The sequence below is a fragment of the Dipteris shenzhenensis genome, chromosome 4 (genome assembly GCF_047967505.1).
Source record: "Dipteris shenzhenensis isolate YYH24624 ecotype China chromosome 4, Dip_SZ_1.0, whole genome shotgun sequence".
Lineage (NCBI taxonomy): Eukaryota > Viridiplantae > Streptophyta > Polypodiopsida > Gleicheniales > Dipteridaceae > Dipteris > Dipteris shenzhenensis.
In genome coordinates this window covers 26,776,174-26,797,828 of record NC_141599.1, presented here as the reverse complement: position 1 = coordinate 26,797,828, position 21,655 = coordinate 26,776,174, and the positions used below count along the sequence as shown (strand labels likewise).

The window sequence follows — 21,655 nt, the reverse complement described above, 5'->3', positions numbered from 1 at the left end:
GTCAATATTTCACACTATAAGTGTCCTCCTCTTTGTACCAATCTTCTGGGAGTCCCCCTATTCTAATCTTAAGCGCATTATCACATCTAGTTTCGTGTTCTTTAATCTCTGCTTAAATAACAAACTTACTTGCTTTGGTGTCCACTTTCACAATCACTTCCTTCTTAGCACTCTGTACTTCAATGTGAACAAGATCTTTGACTGTAGAGACTAGCTGCGGGGTAGGGGGGGAACCCTTACAAGATTTTACAGCCTCATCAATTACTTCCTGCTTACCAAGCCCTTCTAGAATGTGAAGTTGAGCCTTTACTTCTACGAGTTCCAATCGTAGCTCTCTCACTGCTTGCTGTAAAAGAAATATGATCCTGTTGCCAAAGGATGGGTCGTTTTGAGCCTTCTTGTTGATAATTGCGTGTATACGGAGAGGGTGTCATGGCTGCAACTGTAGAGTACCGAGGCATGATGGAGGTTGAAGGAGTTGAGGGGGACTTGGAGGAGAGGGTAGGCCAATCCATAATTGGCTGTATGTAGAACCCCCTAGCTGAACCTAACCCTTGGGTTGGGTTGGAGAGAGAGAGAGAGAGAGAGAGAGAGAGAGAGAGAGAGAGAGAGAGAAAGAAAGTGTATTATTGTCCACTAGAGGCCAAAATGGGCCCATGGGACATCAAGAACTCTGCATACAAGATAGCACAAAATCAACGTGCCCCAAAGAAGAGGCATCGTCGAATATCATCTAAGTGCTATGCAATATAATGCAAGTGAAAGTACATAATGTCAAATCTGAGCCTAAATACAGAGTAAACTAGATGCAAGGAAACCGCCCCCGGGTGCAAAATGGGGGGGATGAGCACAATATGCCAATGCAAAGATACAAGTCCAGGTTTCACGGAGTCTGAGAACCAAAATAATACTGGAAATCCTGTCCATCGACTCTGCCTCCTGCTATGAGAGTACAAATCTGGGCAAAGGTGAGGTGAGCGGCTGGTGGGGCGAGATCTCCATGAGTAAGTCTCCTCCGAAATGCTGCCATCATCCTGGATCGTCTGGAGATGAAGCGGCGAGTACGTCCCCTATGTAACAAGATCCTGCGGCGTCTACAAACCATCTCATATGTACATCCACATGGTGGAGGCATGTGTCCTGTGTGGGCTCTGCCGTCCTCGTGCTCCTCCTGGTCTCTGTCCTCTGGTATGGCGTGTGCCTGAGCTCTATGAGAGAGAGAGATGTATTAACGTCCGCGGAAGGCCTCGCGGGCCTATGGGACATAGTGCACAAAAAGGAAAACTCATACAAGCCTCAAGGGGCTGGAGCAAAGGGCATGCTAGGGACCTTGCTGAGTAGTATTCTATGCTAACAAAATCATAATCATAATCAGTCAAATGTCAACCGAATCAAGTCAATCTATCAAGCATAAACTGAATTAGGTCAATCTCGAAACTGGGAATCAGAAACCAACGCTTGGCACAGTGATGGCTCTTAGTGAGCCATGAAGATATCTCGTATCTGCCTCTATCGGGCTGTCTCACACTGTGGCAGGGGACGTGGTCTCCTCGATATCTGAACCATGACTGTGACGAAAAGGAGGGGGGCATAGAAATATTAGGGCACAGCAACATCAAGGGGGCCATTGCGGACCTTCCTCCCTTCCACTCCAGCATGTAGATCTCGAAAGGGGAGGGGCGATTCTGCCCTCCTAGCGCCTCTGCATCAACGAAAACAATGGGGTGGCTGAAGAGAGGGCAGAGGATAAGGTAGGAATGGAAGGCCAAGGTGGAGAGGGAGAGGGAGAGCATAAGGTCAACCAGAACAAGGTAGAGGGGCAATGAAGAGGATAAAATAGAGATGCATGATGAGGTCTACCTGAGAGAGGTCTGGGGAGGGGGAGTAAGAACTCAACCCTTCCCCAAGAAAACAATGCCAAATAGTGAAACAAGATAAGGCTCAAATGATGATCCCTTTCCCAAAACAAAGATCCCCTTCAAATACAGGTATGGCCACTTCCCCAAGGCCTATCCCAACTGATCATACGTGGGATAACTTCTATGCCACATGGCTCTCTCCTACTTAGGCCTCTCCCGCTCCATTCTCCACAAGGCCTACAACAATTCTACAGTTTGTCTCCTGTTTAAGTTGGAGAGTCAGTGCAAGTAGGAGAAGAAATTCATTGTTTCTTTATTGTTCAGAGATTGCCATAAGAGTATATTGCGTATATGGATGCATTTTGCCTTTCACAAATGTATTATTCTGCAAGGATTTTGTTTTAATCTGTATGAATGCTCCTTCCATTTACCAAACTCTAAACATTTTTAATAGTGCAGGTTGAAACCACACAAAAGATATTGTCTTTCCACAAGGAGGAGAGGCCCATAGATCAAAATGGTGGTGTATCTCCACAGAATATGCTTTTGGATTTCGTGGGCAGCAGCCAAATTTTGCGTCTATGGTCAATCAATCGTGTAATGATGGAACAGCTGGCTGGAAAGCATGTTCCTGAACACCTTCAGAAAGGAAAACAGATTGACGAATGGTGGAAGCAGGTTCAGAAAGGTTGGAAAGCCCTTGTGAATTTCCATGTGCTTTGATTTTTCAATTGCCATGCGTTGGGGGATTTCATAATGAGAAGATGAACTTAAGAGATTCATGAATCTTACAAGGGGGAGGACACATAAAAGCTCTATTATGTTCTCAAATTGTCCACAAAGACGAGGCAAATATGGCATCGTGTCTTCTGTATGAACAACTTAGTTAGGCCATACTTCTGTCTTGGCAGATAAGAAAGTGCTGTATGTTTGTGGAAGCTGTAGAGATCAATGTCTAGTAATTACACATATATGCAGTTCAGCATGCATGTGGCAATGTAAATAGGCTCTTGAAGCCCAGATCCTCAGGAAGGAACTTTGATTTAACCAAAGTAACATCCTTGTAAGGACTATCCATTTGCTGCTCCAGCAAATGGAATTGGCTGAAGAATTTTGGATATCATAGAACAGAAAACAACTTATAGAACTGACATTGGTTGAGGAACATAAAATACAATGTCCAAGCTAAAATGAGGTGCTGCCTAACTTGCCACAACAAACTGCTTAACAAATCTGGGTCCTTATTGTTGTAAACAAATTCTAAGACAGTAGCCATTTTGCATTTTCGAGTACATTCCAAGGTATCTAAGGATTTCTAGTTATTCACTGTCTGAAATACGCTGAAGGGAATATATAGTAAATACATGGTAGGGTCTGTGTGTACACCCATGACTGCATCTGCTTGCTGTTGCTTAGTGTTGGAAAATGATTGTGGATCCTTTTTGTTTACTTGATATAAGCTTGCTTGTATTTTCCTTGTTTGTTCTACATTATTTTGTTTGTTTATTTAGTTCTTGCAACCACATTTTTTTCGAGAATTGCTAGCTTATGTTGTGGAAAGTTTAGGTGTTAATATCCCTGAGCCTTGGGCCATCCTCATGCAGTCCTGGTTGTCATTCACTTGTGCAAATCAGATGCACAGGTGGGTAGCCATTGTGAAGCTAGTTGTGTGGGTCATTGCAGGGTGCTTTTTGAATAATTGTTTTGATAGTGCTGCTTCATCAGACTTGTTTGCTCGACGTTCATGTGCCATGAGATGAATCTTATTAGTGCCCTGATGTTTGCAGGACTTGAATCGTATGAACTTCTCTTGAATGTTTGATCTTTTGGCATCCTTTTATATTTGACTTGATGCCATCTGCTTTGCAGGTGAACGAGTGCTTGATTTTTCAAGTCTGGATGAAAAGTCCATGGGAATGGTCTGGGTTTTGTCACTTACAATCAGCCAGCCTGTTTGTGATTCAGTGATGAATTGGATGAAGTCTAATGGCATTGCAGAGGTTATACTTCCAGGAAATATGGTCCAATCAGGTGATCGGTTGTTGGTGATTCATGAGACACAACCTTTGCCCATGACCTTGTTATCTGGCCTGTCTTTGCACTTGTGCACTCGTCTGATAGGTCAGATTGAGGACTTGATTTTTGGTGGTCAGGTATGGGTCTTAATACTTTTTCTGAGGTGTAGCTATTGCTCCTTTTTTGTTCATGATATAGAGTTCTGTTAAGTATGAGAGAAGAAGCCAAGAGCAAAGCACTCGACATAAGCACATCGTGCTGAGCATGAAAAATAAGTGATAGGATAGCACTCGGTTATCTAGGCAAAAGCAAAGCCTGAAAGAACCAAGTGTCTGGCTAAAAGTGCCACACCATGTGAGTACCAGAGTTAAAGAAGAAAGGACTTTATCTCCATTCTATGATAAAACTCCTACTAGCCGATGCAGATCTAGAAGTCCCCCTGCATCCTCAATCAGAGGGCCAACAAGGTATGCACAATGTCTGTCGAAATGGAAGCCAAGGTATGAGCAGGGTGGACTTGTGTGCCATCAATAGCCTCTGTACATTTAGATCTCCCAATGTGCCAAGCGGTGATGGTTGCAATAGTTTCTGAAGTCGTGTCCAATGATGCCGGTGGAGGTCTGTTCTGTGAAGCAAGAACGGAGTAAATTTGAAGAACCCCTACCAAATGACAGTGAACCCTAAACTAGCAAGAACCCAAAAGTCCTGCAATCCAGCACAAATGATCTTGGCCTGTTTGCACTCCAAGAGGCAAAACTCATGGACCTGAAGCACTGAGGACAAGAAGGCTCAGCTGCAAAAGTGCTCCTTTGTAGGCCATTCTATGGGCTATGCATAGGTGCCACTCAATCCTTGGTATGTGCCTTGTAGGCCTAGTTATAAGCGGTTAGGACACTTGGTACAGTTAGTACATGTACCAGTTAGGACACTTAAACCAACGAGGACACCCAGTCCTAGGGTTTTGTTTTATATATATATATATAATTTTATTTTTTGTTGAACACACCCATGTTGGGTGTTGGAAGCAATGGAAGCACAATGGAGAATAACGAGATGCTGTAATAGATTGCGGCAAAACTAAAGTGTGGAGGCTCAAGGGAGAGCCAACATAACAAAACACTAGGGCTAACTGCCCTAACTGGACTAAGTGTCCTAACTGACCCAGATGGTACATAAACTAATTGTAGCAATAGTCCTAACTGACTATATCTAGGCCTACAAGGCTCATACCAAGGTATAAGTGGCATCTATGGATAGCCTACAAACCCCCCTCCATGGTATGGGCTAAAGCATCGCGGACATGGCTCATGATTCCTAAATATCTAGTGTCATGGTTGCACATGTTTGTCCCATAGGATATAGCAACCTATGACTATACAAAGTACAACAGATCAAGTTACAAAAGGTACTAAGTTTAAAGCTTGCCGAAAAGCCTCAAACTTAGGTCAAGGTAGAGCCTTCATAAAAAGATCTGCCAAGTTGTCTTCAGTGGGAACATAAGACAACTCAATATCACATGCTGATAATCGCTCTCTAGCATGGTGATAATGAACCTCAATGTACTTTGTGCGAGCATGGAAAACTGCATTTCGTGTGACAGCCAAAGCACTCTGACTATCAGTGAAGATGACGGTAGGAGCAGTCTGACATGCACAAAGATTTGCAAGTAGCTTCCGAAGCCAAACACACTCCACTGTAGCTTTAAAAGCCGCTTTGTACTCAGCTTCACAGCTAGAAGTAGCAACTGTACTCTGCTTCTTGCTGAACCAAGAAACACATGAAGTACCAAGCATAAAACAGTTGCGACTATGTGACACACGAGTGTCACAACAACCAACCCGTTCCATGCATGACAAGTGAAGTATAAGCCCCATAAAGAAGGCCTAAATGCTGAGTGCTTGGCAAGTGTTTTGTCAATCGGGATGTTGTGTTTGATGAATCTTCCACTATGCCTTTGCTGGACTGTCAAAAACAGCCCGTTGTTGATGCCCCAGACATATTCTACAGCTTGATGCCTTTGTTTCCATCCGATGCTCGAGATGATGTTCCATCTTAGGTTGTCCCTCTTCCATCTGTTGGTCATTTACAGCCACATGTGCATACAAAAATTAAGCCTGATATGCCTATCATTGATCAGGATCATTTGCACAGGGCTCTTGACCAAGAAAGAGCAGAAATTCAGGAGCCTAAAAAGATACCCCGTTGGCTCCTTGACACATTAAGAGACAGCAAACAAGAGACTCCTCTGTCAGCCCGTACAAGAGCAGCTGTCCAGAAAGAGCATGCTAGTTTTGTTGTTTATGCTTTGGTTGCTATAGCACGCAGTCAAGAGCCATTATGTCATCAAGATACCTTTCAGAATGATTGTTAGAAGGGCATGCAAGCTAAATTGGATTCTATCCATCTGGATCACACTTGGGAGTTGTGTGATTTGCCTTATGGCAAGAATGTCATTGGAACTAAGTGGGTTTACAAGATCAAACGGAAAGCTGATGGTTCAGTGGACCGTTACAAAGCCCGTCTTGTTGCTAAGGGCTATGCTTAGCTGCATGGCATTGACTTTGAGGAGACTTTTGCTTCCATTTCCAGGATCACTACCATTCGCATTGTTATTGCCTTTGCTGCCCACTTTCATTGGCAGATACATCAGCTTGATATTAAGACAGCTTTCCTTCATGGTTATTTGCAAGAAGAGGTCTATGTTTCCCAACCTCCTGGCTTTGAGGTTGAAGGTTCTAAAAGGTATGCTGCTTGAAAAAGGCCCTCTATAGATTGAAGCAAGCACCTCGGGCTTGGTATTCGAGAATTCATTCTCATTTGCTCACACTTGGCTTTCAGAACAGCCCTGCAGAGGCTACCCTTTACATCCGCAAGCGTGGGACAGATTTGCTGATTTTAGTCCTTTATGTGGATGACATGTTTGTAACTGGGACACATGCTCAGCAAATTGCAGATTTTAAAATTGATTTGCAGCAGCAGACATTTGCTACGTGTGATCTTGGTCTTCCGCACTACTATCTGGGCATTCAATTTGCTAGCCGTGAGGGGGGCATTTTGATGTCACAATCCAAGTACATTGGACAGATTTTGCAGCGTTTTCAGTTTGAGGATTGCAAGCCAGTATCCACACCATTAGAGACTGGTTTCCACTTCTCTTCTGAGGATGGCGGCGGTACATGTGATGTCACTCTCTATCAGCTAGTTGGTTGTTTGATTTACCTATGCCATAGGAGACTTGATCTACAGTATGCTGTCTTACAGTTGAGCAGATATATGCACAGCCCATCTATGCACCATTGGCATGCCGTAAAGCGTGTTGTCAGTGCGGGGCTGATATAGCTTATAGCCCCGGCTCTCTGAACTATACCCAAGAAAAATGCATTTAACAACTTTATCATCCAACTTAGTGCATCTCTGTGAAGGCACATGAGCATAAGCTAAGCATCGAAATATCCTCATGTGGGACCGCTAGACAATGTGTCAGTCAAAACTAGGGTAGAGGCATGTGTAACATCATACATTGCACACCTCACACCATAAAAAATAACCTGAAAGCCACATGTAGCAATGGCTGAAATAGAAATGAGGTTCTTACGAATGCTTGGAACATTATGCTTATGCTCTAGAGTGACAATACCACCAGAGACAGAAGTAAGAGCAACTTGCCCAATACCTTTCACGGTATATGATGCATTATTGGCACATGTGATACTACCCCCCTTAGATGTAAGCTCCAATGAGCTGAATAAGTTCCTGCAGGAATTGATGTGCTTGCTAAGGACCATGCATCACAAACATCTGAAACTGCCATACAAGCATCATGAACATCGGGATTATACTGACATGTAACCAAGAAAGCCCAATGGCGGTCTTGTGTGAAATTAGCGGACTCATGTCCATCTTTTGCACTAGAAGAACCAGATACTGCAAGACCAGACTCTTTCTTTTTCTTTTCAGATGCTATGCGCTTCCTGCATTCAGAAATATCATGCTCAGGTTTCCTGCAATAGTTACATCTCTTCTTCTTTTTGTAATCCCTTGAAGAAGAGGCACCATGTGAATGATCAGCATGGGAATGAGAGGGCTTTCTTGTTAGAATTATAGATATAATTCAGCAGTGACCAATGTAATATAATAAGCTAGTTAGGGGCATTTTTCCCTCTTTAAGAGGTTTTTCCCCCTAACTGCAGTTAGTTCACTAACTATGGTTAGTGACTAATAAGGTTTTGTCACTAGGACAAAACCTTATCTTTTCTTTCAGTGTGTTGTAATTGGCACACATCAAACCCTCTAGCCAGAATTTGTGAGGCATGTGTTTGCTTTTCAGCATACATCTGTCCATCTCCATGAGGGTTCTATTTTTCCTCTCAGCTTTGCCATTTTGCTGAGGGGTCAGCCTGACTGTGAGCTGATGCACAATACCCTTGCCTTTGAGAAAAGCATCAAATTCTGCAGACAAGTATTCCCCACCTCTATCTGTGCGCAATGTCTGTATCTTGAGTCCGGTTTCATTTTCAACCATGGCTGAAAAGTGTTTAAACACCGTGAACACTTCAGATTTGTGTTTCAGCCCATAAACCCAAGTAAAATTGGAGTAATCATCAATAAATGTAACGAAGTAGAGATGACCACCCAACGATGGAGTCCTCATGGGACCACAGACATCACTGTGTATAAGCTGTAATTTGCGGACAGCTTTAACTGAACCATCCTTCTTGAAGGGGAATCTATGCATCTTGCCTACAATGCACCCTTCACGGGCATGTGGAGGAGGTATCTCAAGAGGTGGCAATGCATCAACCATGGAATACTTCTGAAGTGTCATCAAGCTGTTGTAATGCATGTGGCCATATCGGGCCTGCCATAATTCTGCATTCTGCATGGCAGTTGTAGGGGTAGAAACTGCAAGAGCATGGGCTGCTCTTTTCTAAAAAGTATCAAGCTGAAAAAGCCCACGCAGCAGAGTACCAGATAACCTTAAGGCATAGTCAGCACATTTGTCATCCTCAAAGATGACCTGAAATCCACCTCATTTAAGAGTGGACACTGAAAGAAGATTTTTGGTTATGCTAGGCACATATAAGACATCTGAAAGTTTGAAAATTGAGCCATCAATGGCAATGAGCTCAACATCTCCTGTGCCACGTACTGAATATGATGAGTTGTTGGCACAAGTGACTTTCTTACCAACGGGAGGTGGATGCAAGGAAGTAAAAAGACACTTCCTAGAAGTGATGTGCTTGGATGCACCGCTGTCAAAATACCAAGTGTTCAGTGTTTCATTGACACTGAAAGCAGATGCATCTGTAGAAGAGTCATAACTGCAAGTCAAAAATGCATATGTATCATCATTGCAAGTGGCTGTACTATCCCGAGCATCTGGAACAGCCAGCCTAGAATCTGAAATGCAAGATAAAAAGGCATAATCCTGTCCAACAAAGTTGGCTGCAGCATCCCCACTGTCAGATGCATGAGGAGCTGAATCTGAAACAGCCATACCGGTGCTGTTTTTCTTTTCTTTTGCAAGCCTTTTCCTGCATTCTGCCATGTGATGACCTGGCTTTTTGCAGTAGTGACAAAAACCCTTCTTCTTGGGCTTACTTGCATCATTTTTAGCCTTTTGTGAAGGCTGTCCTGACCCACTGGAAGGCTGATTTGCTGATGTCTTTGCCTGTCCCTTTGTTTTTTATTGAAATTTTGAGAGCATGGCTTGTTCACCTGCACGTGAAGCCAAATTTTTCCTGGTCTGCTCTTCCTGAAGCAGAAGTCCTATCAACTCATGAAAAGTGAGGGGATTTGCACCCCCCCTCAATGATAAGTTCAGCGAAGTGTGAAAGCTGAGATAAGACTCAGGAAGAGAATTCAGAGTGGTTGTAATCATCTCTGAATCAGGAATAATTTCATCTATGTTTAACAATTGCTCTCTGAGATCCTGTAGCTTCGTGAGGTGGACTGACATGGAGTCACCCTCCTCCATATGTGTATTGCTCAACTCTCTTTTTAAGAAAGATACCCTGGCATCATTCCGTGCTGCATACATGCTTTCCAAGATATCCCACGTTGCCCTGGAGGTCTTACACGATCGGATATGCGGAATGATTGATCTTTTCACTGAAAGAGAGATGCATGACAAAGCTAAGGCATCCCGTGAATCCCACCTCTTCTGCTCTGGAGTATTGACTGTAGCTGCACCAACAACTTGTCCTGCAGCTGCACCCTGTGCACGACCTCTTCCACCTCCTTGCTGGGGAGGGGTAGCAGGTGTAATATGTGCTGGTCGGATTTCATCCCCATTGACATAATCCCATAAATTGCGAGAAATCAGAATATTGTGTACCATGAAACTCCAGAGGGAGTAGTTGGTACTATCCAACTTGTCTTTCTGTGAAAGACCACCGAACTGGAAGTCATTCTGATTTTGATGGGCCATATCTGAGAAAGAGATTGAAGCAGATACAAAACTGAATTCCCTTACTGGGAATGAAATGCACAACTCCCAAAAACCACAGCCAAGCACGGGCTGTAAATGCAACTTAGATTTCTGTACTTGCACTGTCAGAAATCTGTCCAAGCATCAAAAACTCTCCAGAATCTGCCAAAAGTGCTGCAAAACACTCCAAGAAAGGCAGTATGAACTGAAAACTCCGGAAATTGCTCTCCCAACACAAAAGCCCCAAAATAGGCCTGAAATTGCAACCGGAAAGGGGCAAATTGATCAAAAGCCCCAATTGTTGCAAGAATTGTGCTCTGTCTGCAAAAGCCCCAAATTTTAGACCAAATTTGCAGATCTATCTGCAATGTTTGCTTTGCAAGTAACTGTGAACCTGGAAATACCCCAAATTTGTGAAGTAGATCCTGCAATTTGATTGCAATGTCTGCAACAAACAAAATGCCCCAAATGTACTCCCAAAGACTGAGCCAAACAATGGCTGTCTGCAAGATGCGCCTGCCAAAGATCACCTGCTTGTTCTCCTGTACGAAATCAAAGGACTACCTGCTGTACGGAAGCAGGTCCAATACGGGAGTAATGTATGGAAATACTGTACGGCTGACAGTACGGAATGTACTGTACGGCTGGCAGTACGGAATGTACACAAGTACTGAACGGAGAACAGTACGAAAGTGCTATACGGTGAACAATACGAAAGTGATGTATGGTTGGTACGGCACTGTACGGCTAGAACGGCTGGTACGGCACTATACGGTTGATACGGCTGGTACGGCGAGCAGGTATGAAACGCGGGTGTACGGACGAGTAGGTACAGTACGCGCTGTATGGACGACCACGACGAGCTGTACGGATGGAACGTTCGACGCAAATCTGCAACGCAGGTACGGTTGGTACGGTACAGTCGCGATGTACGGCGAGGAGGTACAGTACGGTGCTGATTTCGAGTCTGCAAGTGCGGAACGTACGGATGGAGCTAGAGCAGTACGATAGGTACGGACGTGCAGAAACCAAGTGAAGGTTCCGTACAGTCGTACGGATTGTACGGACGAGGTGTAGCGGGTTGTAGCTGGAGCTCAACGGGGAAGTCGTAGGGGGTTGGATCTAATGCTCTGATACCAAATGTGAGAGAATGGTGAGTGAGAGAGAGCAAGAGAGAGTGAGAGCTGGAAGCTTGGAAGCTGAAAGCTGAGTTGCAATAGAAGAGTGTGAAGAGTACAACTCAATGAGTGAGAGATAAGGTTTTGTCCTAGTGACAAAACCTTAGTAGTCACTAACCATAGTTAGTGAACTAACTGCGGTTAGGGGGAAAAACCTCTTAAAGAGGGAAAAGTGCCCCTAACTAGCTTGTTATATTACATTGGTCACTGCTGAATTATATCTATAATTCTAACAGTATTTGCTTTCAGCTTCATTCTTAACTCGGCTAGCATAATTAACCGGTCTTGTATAACTTGAACCCTCTCCTTGCTGCGGAAGTATAGCTCCAAGTGCATCAGGTCTTAATGAAAGATTGACATAAAATTTTTTGGAAAAATATGGAGCTTTTACACTTGATACATGACCAAGCATCTCCTTGCATCAAACACTTCTTCACATTCACTAGTCCATCTCAGAGGCTCATGCTTCACCACCTGTTGAAGAGGATATAACACTTGGGATAACATATGAATGAACCGAGATGAGTATGCAACTGTTTAGTACTTTGTTGGAGAAGCAAGCATGACCAATGCCTTGATTTTACTTGGATCCGGTTCAATACCTTTTTCAGAAACCACATGTCCCAACACCTTGATGCTTGTCCTTGCTAAGTGACATTTTTCTGGATTGAGCTGTCCACCACACTCTCATCCAATCTTTGAAATACTCGATCCAGCTTCTCAATATGATATTTACGGTCACTGTAAACACAAATGTCGTGAATAAATACTTTGCAAAACTTATCAATGAACGGTGCCAACACCTAATCTGAGCTCCTCTGATAATGTGATGGAGCATTTGTAAGACCAAAGCACGTCCTTGTATATCTGAAGCAGCCCCAAGGAGTAATAAAAGTGGTCTTCTCCTGGTCTTCTGGAGCAACACCAATCTGAAAATAGCCAGAATATTCATCACATAGGCTGTACATCTCATGACCAGCCACCCTATCCAATATATCGTCCAAATGAGGCAAAGGATATGGTTCCTTTTAGTCACAGCATTCAAGGGGTTGTAATCCACACACACCCTCCACCTGCCATCTTTTGTTGGCACTATCACCAAAGGGATGGCCCAATCAGAATGTACTACAGGATATATAATGCCAGCTTTCAACAACTTAACAACTTCCGCCCTCAATACCTCTGTCTGCTCGGGACTTAATCTTCTCATCCTTTGGAAGATTGGCCTAGCATTCTCTTTGAGCTGAATCTTAAATGGTCTCCCTTATCTCCTCATACGAAGTGATAAATAGGTTGGGATACTTCCTAAGCATTGCACAATACTCCTCCTCTTCTACAGTGAGATCGGGGTTCAGAGTTTGCTCAACCAACTTTTGGATGGACTGGAGTGCTCCTAGGCTGCATAAGACTTTCTATCACTTCAAACCGGTCCTCTTCTTCTTCATTTACAGCAGCAACTTCACCTTCCATCTGCAGATTTTCCACACTTCCAGAAAAAGCGACAATAGCCTCATCACTCTCTGAAGTGACACTACTCTTTCTTGTACTTCTCACTTCTTCTATTTAGACCTTCAATTCACTCTTGCTCTCACTCGTGCTTTCTACTCTCCCAAATCTCACATTTGGTATCAAAGCAGGTTCTTCCTGCCCGTGCCCCTACCTCCGCCTCCATCCCGCTCTAGCTCGTGCCCTCCTACAGCCATTCTGTACAGTCCGTATGACTGTACGGATTTCGTACATGCTTCCGTACACCCTGTACGGTTTCGTCCTCAGGTCGTACTAGTCGTTGCATTCCGTACTACCAACTCTCGCATTCTGTCCATACCTACTTGCCATACATTATCTGTATTGCGAGTCGTCCATATTGCAGCGCCGTACCTGTCAGTTGTCCGTATTGTAATGCTGTTCAACAGGTGTCATTCCATCCGTACAATTGTAGACCGTACATTGTATGGAATCCGTACCGTCTTGTCCCTACTGTCGGTTCCATACAAGTTGAAGGTGTCCGTACTATGAGCAATTTTTGTTGGAGATATCATAGTCACAGAGTATGTTGGTGTGAAGTGTGTAGTACTAGGTGATCTAGTACTAGTCTATGTGTGCGAGTCTTGTTTGAGTGCCACGTGTCATCATGGGACTTATCCCATATACACTAGGTGCTAGTGTGTGAGTGAGTAGCCTACGTAAGGCTTGTACTTCACTTGTCTTGTCATAATTGATGAATGAATGAAAGCCTTCTTCATGTCTTCATTTCAGCATTATTTCCTCACACCCTAACTCTCTCTCTCTCTCTCTTCCTTCACCATGTTTCTAACATGGTATTAGAGCCACCTTCCATAGCTGCCACGTCACGCTTGCCCTAACCCTAATTCGTCACCCTTGCCCTAACCCTAATTTTGCTTCAACGCTTCTTCTTGCAGCTTGCAGCCGTGTTAGCCCCACTCCATTTCTGCCTCTATTCACCTTCTCCTTGCACCCGTTTGCATCAGCTTAGAGTCTTCACAGCCTGCCGCCACCATTCAGATCTCTTGGAGTTGTCCTTCAGTGCTCTACCTCCCTTGGCGGCCTCCTAGCTTGCTGGTCGGCACACTGTTCAAGGCACGCCTGCACGTGTGGACCTTTGAAAACGTTTTGGAGCTTTTTCATCACCTTTGCACGACACTACAACAGAAACCGACCACCTGTGCACATTGGTTCAGAATTTCGAGGCTTGTTGGAGGCTTTTTCGACCTACTTGCGGCTGCTGTTTGCATCTCCGAGCTGTTTTGGTGCTCCTGCTGCACAACCGCCTTCAACAAAGTCATTTTCGAGCTGTTTTGAAGCTTCCAACACTTCTATATTAGCCGTTTTTTACTGTGGTGACCTGCTGTAGCATTTCGGTGTGCTTTAGACAGCTGCCTTATACATTTTGAGGCCTGGCTTTGTATTTGGAGCACCTACAGCCACCTATATCTGCCCACGTGCACATGTGGAGTCTACTATTGCATTTTGGGAGTCCTAGACCAGCCGCCATACTTGCTGGTTCTTCATCTGGTGCTGCAAATTTCTTACCTCAGTTTGCCCACATGGAGCCTCATCCTTATAGTGAAGACCAATCAGCTTGGGATGACAAGAATGAGAAGGCACTGGCGCTTATTTGTTTGAGGTTGGCTAACAAACTACTTCATCATCTTGACCTCACTTCTTCAGCCAAGGAGGCAGTGGACAAGCTTGATAATATATACGCCACATCTACTGCACGTGAGGAGCAAGCTCTCTGCTATATTACATGATCTATTCCTCTCTAAGGTGGTAGATGATGATCAGTGATGTTATGTGTGTTTGTGTTGAGTCACATAAAGGTTCTCAGCCTTGAGTTGTCCCTCTAAATTGAATGTCTTTGGAGTCAATAAGAGGTTCTCTGCCCTGGGTTGTCCCCCGAAAATGATTGTATTGTGTTCTACGTTGGTTGATGGTGTTGGCCACCCAGTTCAGAGTAAGGGGGGATGACGAATGATGGTTTGCCCTTGCCGGTCGCAAGCTAATTGAGAAGTCACTATCACACGGGAGGTGTTGGATAGTTGGACTTGCTCTTTACAGTATTGCGGTGGAGGGGGGATCACTCTACTCTTTGCGTGTTGGGTCTCACACTCTTTGCTTTGAAGGGGGGTGTTGGAGATATCATAGTCAAAGAGTGTGTTGGTGTGTAGTACTAGTTGATCTAGTACTAGTCTATGTGTGTGTGTCTTGTGTGAGTGCCATGTGTCATCATGGGACTTATCCCATATACACTAGGTGCTAGTGTGTGAGTGAGTAGCCTACATAAGGCTTGTACTTCACTTGTCTTGTCATACTTGATGAATGAATGAAAGCCTTCTTTATGTCTTCATTTGAGCATTATTTCAGTGAGTAGCCTACATAAGGCTTGTACTTTACTTGTCTTGTCATACTTGATGAATGAATGAAAGCCTTCTTCATGTCTTCATTTGAGCATTATTTCCTCACACCCTAACTCTCTCTCTCTCTCTCTCTCTCTCTCTCTCCCTTCACCATGTTTCTAACAAATTTTCTTTGCAAGTGGACTATGGAAGGTGTTTTTGGCAAGCATTTTAGCAGATAGCCATTGTTTGGCTTGCATTCCAGGAGCACATTCGGGGCACATTATTTTGTTGCAAGCTTTGTAGTCAGGTTGCAAAACCTGCTTCAGAAATTTGGGGCTTTTTGGTTCTACTTGCAATTTTGCAGGCAAAATTTAGGGCTTTTGCAGTTTATATAGATAATTGCAAAATTTGGGGCTTTTAGTTGATTTGTCTATTTCAGGTGCAATTCCTTGCAGAAATTTGGGGCTTTTGTATTTTGGATGCAATTTGGCAGTTGAAAGATCATTTGGGAGATTTGCAAGTAGTTTTGGACCAAGTGTGAGTCAAATTGCAAACTTGGCGGCAGTTTGGACCAGCTTGGCGGCAGGGGCGCAGATAAATTGGCATAAATCCAATGGCTTTTGGATCAGTGATGAGGACACTCCAGTTTGGGGACTTGACATAGGGTTCACTTGGGTTCAGAGGGGTGTGCCTATCAGGTATTTGGGCTGCCAGGTCGGCTTGGGTATTTCTACCACGCAGCAGTTTGCTCCCGTGTTGGAGAGCATCAGAAGGAAGCTTCTCTTTTGGAGCTCATCCAAGCTGGATCTTGCCTCTAGAGTTGTGGTGGTCAACCAAGTCCTCTTGGCCACGGCCTGGTTTATTTGTTCATGTTGGTGCCGTTCTAGGGACTGCATCATTCAGCTCAGAAGACCGATCAGGAACTTTCTCTGGAGTGGGCTTGATGGCACAGCAGATGCCTTAGCCAGAGTGGCTTGGGAGACCCTCATCCTCCCTACACAGGATGGGGGTCTCAATATTATTGATCCAGATTTACAGAGTGCAGAGCCTTACTTTGCAAGATAGTGGTGCGAGGACTTATGCGAGGACAGGAACCGTGGAAGGACTTTCTTATCAGCAGCATACAGAGGTGCACACCTTCCTCAGGAGGAGACTGGATGAGCAGTGTTAGATGGATCTTCACCTCAGCACACCTCAGATCACCTTCATCCCCTCTCATGGTTGCCATTCTGAAAGCTTGGGCTAGTTTCAGAAGCTCTCTTCGGAGGATTCCTCCTTCCTCTCGGGAAGAGATTGATAGGCAGCCCATCATGTGGAACGACAGTATTTTAGATGATCGTGGCAGACCACTGGGTGCCTCACTCTACATGCAGTGGGCCAGGTGGGAGAGGGGACCTGCTTCTTCTTTGGGATCTTGGAAAGCCTTCCGTAGGCTTCCAGAGGAAACCAAGTCAAGGTTGACAGGACATCTCAGAGGGAGTGCAGGGAGGATCTTGCAGATTGAGACAGCCCTTCCAGAGGCTTGGATAGACACAGATGATATGCCTCTCACTACCTCCACTTGGGCAGGTACTTTCTCGAGAGGCGGGGTTCCACTTCAGGTCTTAGCCTTTCGAGATGCACAGGAGGATGCTTTGGTTTTCAGTGTCCAGGATGGTGGCAGATTGCTCAGATCTACAGATGATATATTGCTTGAGTCTGCTTTTCAGCCTATCAGGCTCGTAGGCCTTTTGATGCAGGGATCAGATTCAGAGTGGTTCTTAGACCCTGACCCCCAGTTACTCTCCACCGGGTCTTGGAGACTTTGGCTCTATGGAGGAGTTCCCATCAGGTATTTACAGTGGGACCCCGGAGAGTGGGAGTGGATTGACGCGGGGCATCGAGAGAAGACCATCCCCTTCTTTCGTTACACGGTCAGTAATGCTAGGAGATTTCAGCTCAGTAGTAGAGGCTGGAGACCCTCCAGAGTTCCTCATTGGGAGACTTTTGGTATTACTGCGGATCAGCAGAGGTACTTCTGGAGGAGGCTCTGGAAATCCCACAGGAATAGAAAGATCACTATCTTCTTTTGGCTTTCTATTCATGGAGGGATTGCAGTGAACCTTTGGAGGTCTAGATTCGGAGCCGACCCTACTTGCCCTCGTTGCCTTTCTGCTTCGGAGTCTATTCAGCATTGCTTATGGGATTGCAGACAGGCGAGATTGATTTGGATGGGGATAGCCAGGATCTTCAGTCACTTTGCCCATTCCCCACTCTTTATGACTTGGGGCTCGGTGGCTTGGCTTTCTTTTACAGGACCTCAGGTTTTCTATGAGGGACTTGACTCCTCCCGGGCCATTTCGGTTCGACGTCATCGGGTTGAGTTCTGCTCGTTGGATGTGGTTCCACACCGTTCTTTTACAGCTGTACATGCCTCTGTGGATACTTCTTGGGAGATTATAGCGAGCATAGCAGCCTGGCATATCTGGAGATCCAGATGCACAGAGGCTATGGAGGGTACTCAGGTTCATCCCTCGCACACATTGGCTAGTATCTGGACAGACATATCTGGACAGACATCGTACACACTCTGATGGCCGTATGGACGGGTATGCAGGGGGGCTCCCGTGCAGCCTCAGCTAGGAGGGCTTCTTTCTTCAGGGAATGGAAGGATTCTCCTTTCTTCTCTGAATCTACTACAGGGTTGAGATGGCACTTTCAGCCTCAGCCTTGGTTTCTTTCCACCTCACTCTGAGGGGTTTTTTATTATCCTCATGATTTCATGATGTATTCCGCTTTGAGCTTGCTCTCGCGGGTTTTTGTTCTTACTTAATAGAAGTCTTTTTCATGAAAAAAAAAAAAATTGCAAACTTTTGTCACTTTTTGCAGATATACTTTGCGGATTTTTGGGCATTTGCAGAGCATTGTGGTGCATTTCAAGCCTTTGATAGGCTGTGACAGTAATTGTCACTGTGGGCAGAATTTTTTGACAGACTCTGGTTGTGCATTTTACATCCCAGGAAGGGATTTTACTTATCTAGTTTGTTGCATTTTTTAGTTTTCTGGCAGAAATGGCTCAGAATAACCCCAATGAGGGGTTTGGAGTTCTCAGTTCTCACACAGGAGGATAAGTTGGATGGCACCAACTACTCCTTGTGGAGTTTTATGGTTAGCAACATCTTGGTTGGTAGACATCTCTAGGATTATGTCAATGGAGATGAGGCAAGGCCAGAAACTGTGGTTACACCTGTCACTCCTACAGCTGGAAGCAGGGGTAGAGGTCAAAATGCAGCAGAAGTAATTGGAGCAGCAGTTGCTACTCCAGTGGTTCCCACATCAGAGCAGAAAAGATGGAATTCTAGGGATGCACAAGCTCTTTCTGTTATCTCTCTTTCTGTCAAGAGGTTCATTATTCCTCACATTCGGTCATGCAAGACCTCAAAGGCAGCTTGGGAAATTTTAGAGAGCATGTTTGCAGCAAGAAATGATGCCAGAGTTTCCTTCCTGAAGAGAGAGCTATCTCATACCCGTATGGATGAGGGAGATTCCATGAATACTCACTTCACAAAACTTTAAGATTTGAGGGAATAGTTGCTGAATATAGATGAAGTTATTCCGGATTTAGAGATGATTACCACCACTCTGAATTCTCATCCTGAGTCTTATCTCAGTTTTCACAACTCGCTGAATTTGTCATTGAGGGGGGCAACAATCCTCTCTCTTTTCACGAGTTGGTAGGACTTTTGTTGCAGGAAGAGCAGACAAGAAGAAACATGGCAACACGGGCTGGCGAGCATGCCATGCTTTCTAAGTTCAAACCCAAAGGGAAAGGGCAGCAAAAGCAACATGCCAATCAGCCCACACATCAGCATAAAGCTGATTCAGGACAGCCCTCTTATAAGGAAAAGGTGATGCAGATGAGCCTAAGAGGAAGGAAATTTGTCACTACTGCAAGAAGCCAGGTCATCACATTGGTGAATGCAAGAAGCACATAGCTAAAGAGAAGAAAATGGATTCAGGTATGGCTGTCTCAGATGCATCAGCTCCTAATGCATATGATGGAGAGGATGTTATAGCCAACTTTGTGGAAGAGTACTATGCCTTTTTTGTCTTGCATTTCAGATTTTTCAGTGGATAGTCCAGATACTACAACCACTCTTGAGGATGACCCGTATGCTTTCTTGACTTGCAGTTATGACCCTTCAAAGGATGCATGGTCTTTCAGTGTCAATGAGACACTGAACACTTGGTATTTTGATAGTGGTGTTTGTAAGCACATCACTTCTAAGAAGAGCCTTTTTGCATCCCTACATGCACCACCTACTAAAAAGAGGGTGACATGTGCAAATAATTCTTCTTATTCAGTGTGGAGTGGGTGACATGATCCTCACATCCACGGATGGCACATATTTCAAAATTACAGATGTTCTTTATGTGCCAAGTATAAAGAAAAATTTGCTTTGATGTTCTTTATGTGCCAAGTATAAAGAAAAATTTGCTTTCAGTGTCCTCTCTCAATCGAGGAGGATTTAAGGTCATATTCGATGATGCTAAGTGTGCAGTTCGAGACAAAGAGAATGACTATGCTTTCATGCTGTTTGGCACTTTGTATCGGGGTCCTTTTCACCTTGACATTTATGAGAGAAGATCCGAGCTTGCAGTTTCAACGAGCATTTCCACTGCTGCAATGCAAAATGCGGAGTTATGGCATGGCAGACATGGGCACATGAGCTATGGCAGCTTGATGACACTTCAGAAGCATGCTATGGTTGATGCATTGCGTCCTTTGGAGTCACCTCCTCCTCATGCATGTGAGGGATGCATCCTTTGCAAGATGCATAGATTTCCTTTTAAGAAGGATGGTGCAATAAGAGCTACTCGTAAATTACAGCTTATACGCAGTGATGTCTGGGTCCCATTTGGACACTTGCTTTTGGTGGCTATCTCTATTACGTTACATTCATAGATGACTTCAGCAATTATACTTGGGTCTATGGTTTAAAGAAAAAATCACAAGTGTTTATGCATTTTAAACACTTTGTGGCTATGGTTGAAAATGAGACACGACTCAAGGTGCAGACACTTCGCACTGACAGAGGGAGGGAGTATATGTCTCATGAATTCGAGGCATTTTTGACAGAGAAGGGCATCACGCATCAGCTTACCGTGAGGCTTACACGGCAGTAAAATGGCAAAGCTAAGCACAAAAATCACTCTCTTATGGAGATGGATAGATGCATGCTTACTAGTAAGAAGTTGCCTCATAAGTTTTGGCTCAAAGGCCTCGTGTATGCCAATTATGTTTTGAATCAGCTCCCACAAAGGCTTTGAAGACAATCACTGCCTATGAGGCTTGCAAGGCATGGGAGAAAGCTTTCGGTGGATCACTTCAGAGTTTTTGGTTGTGTTGCATATGCCCATGTGCCTGTGGAGTTTCGACATAAGTTGTCAGATAAGGCACTTAAGTGTATTTTTGTTGGGTATAGTGCACAAAGCAAAGGCAAGATTTTTGTGAGTAGAGATGTTATTTTTTTAGAGAATTCAGCACATACACATGCTGAATTTACTATTCCAGCTTCTTCAAATGATATTTTTGAGGGGATGCTTCCTATAGCTTTTGGTTCCCTAGCTGTGGCTCATGCTGAAAATCAGAATTTACAGCAACCTCCTCCTAATCCACATGCCCCGATTCAGCCACATGCTGATTTTGTTCCTCCACAGGGTGTGGATGAAGTTGTCAGGCAAGAGATTCAAGAGATACATGCAGCCAAAACAGTTCCGAATTGGTTTCTACAGACTTTCAGGTAGAGTAGGCAGAGTGCTATAGCAGTGGCAAAGAATCCTGTGTTTCATGGTCACACGAAGCACATTGAGGTTCATTATCATTATGTCAGAGAGAAGCTGCATGCAGGGGAGATCAGTATGATCTATGTGTCAACACATGACAATGTTGCAGACATATTCACCAAAGCACTTCCACGTGAGAAGTTTGAGGCATTTCGCAATGCTCTAAACCTATCTCCTTTTGGTGATTGATCACTACCTTGTACACCACATTGGCAGTGCAGGTGGTGTTAGAATTATTGGTATATTCTAGGCAGTGGCCAATGTAATGTAATAAGTAGGCTAGGGGCACTTTTCCCTCATTGAGGTTTTTTCCCCTCACCACAGTCCAATCCTCCAATCCCTAACTACGGTTAGTGGATAGGATAAGGCTTTTGTCACTTAGACAAAATCCCACACTCTTTCTTGTACTTCTCACTTCTTCTATGCAGACGTTCAGTTCACTCTTGCACTCACTCTTGCTTTCTACTCTCCCAAATCTCACAGATT

General features: G+C 44.4%; 1 protein-coding gene across 1 annotated transcript in view; it reads left to right on the top strand.

Annotated features, from left to right (window-relative positions):
• The window catches only part of LOC147902659 (mediator of RNA polymerase II transcription subunit), a 182,867-nt gene that overhangs the window by 63,232 nt on the left and 97,980 nt on the right, over window positions 1–21,655 (top strand). Inside the window, 2 exon segments of the mRNA XM_087373683.1 lie at window positions 2,319–2,547; window positions 3,729–4,012. Coding sequence (XP_087229809.1) covers window positions 2,319–2,547; window positions 3,729–4,012 — 513 coding nt within the window.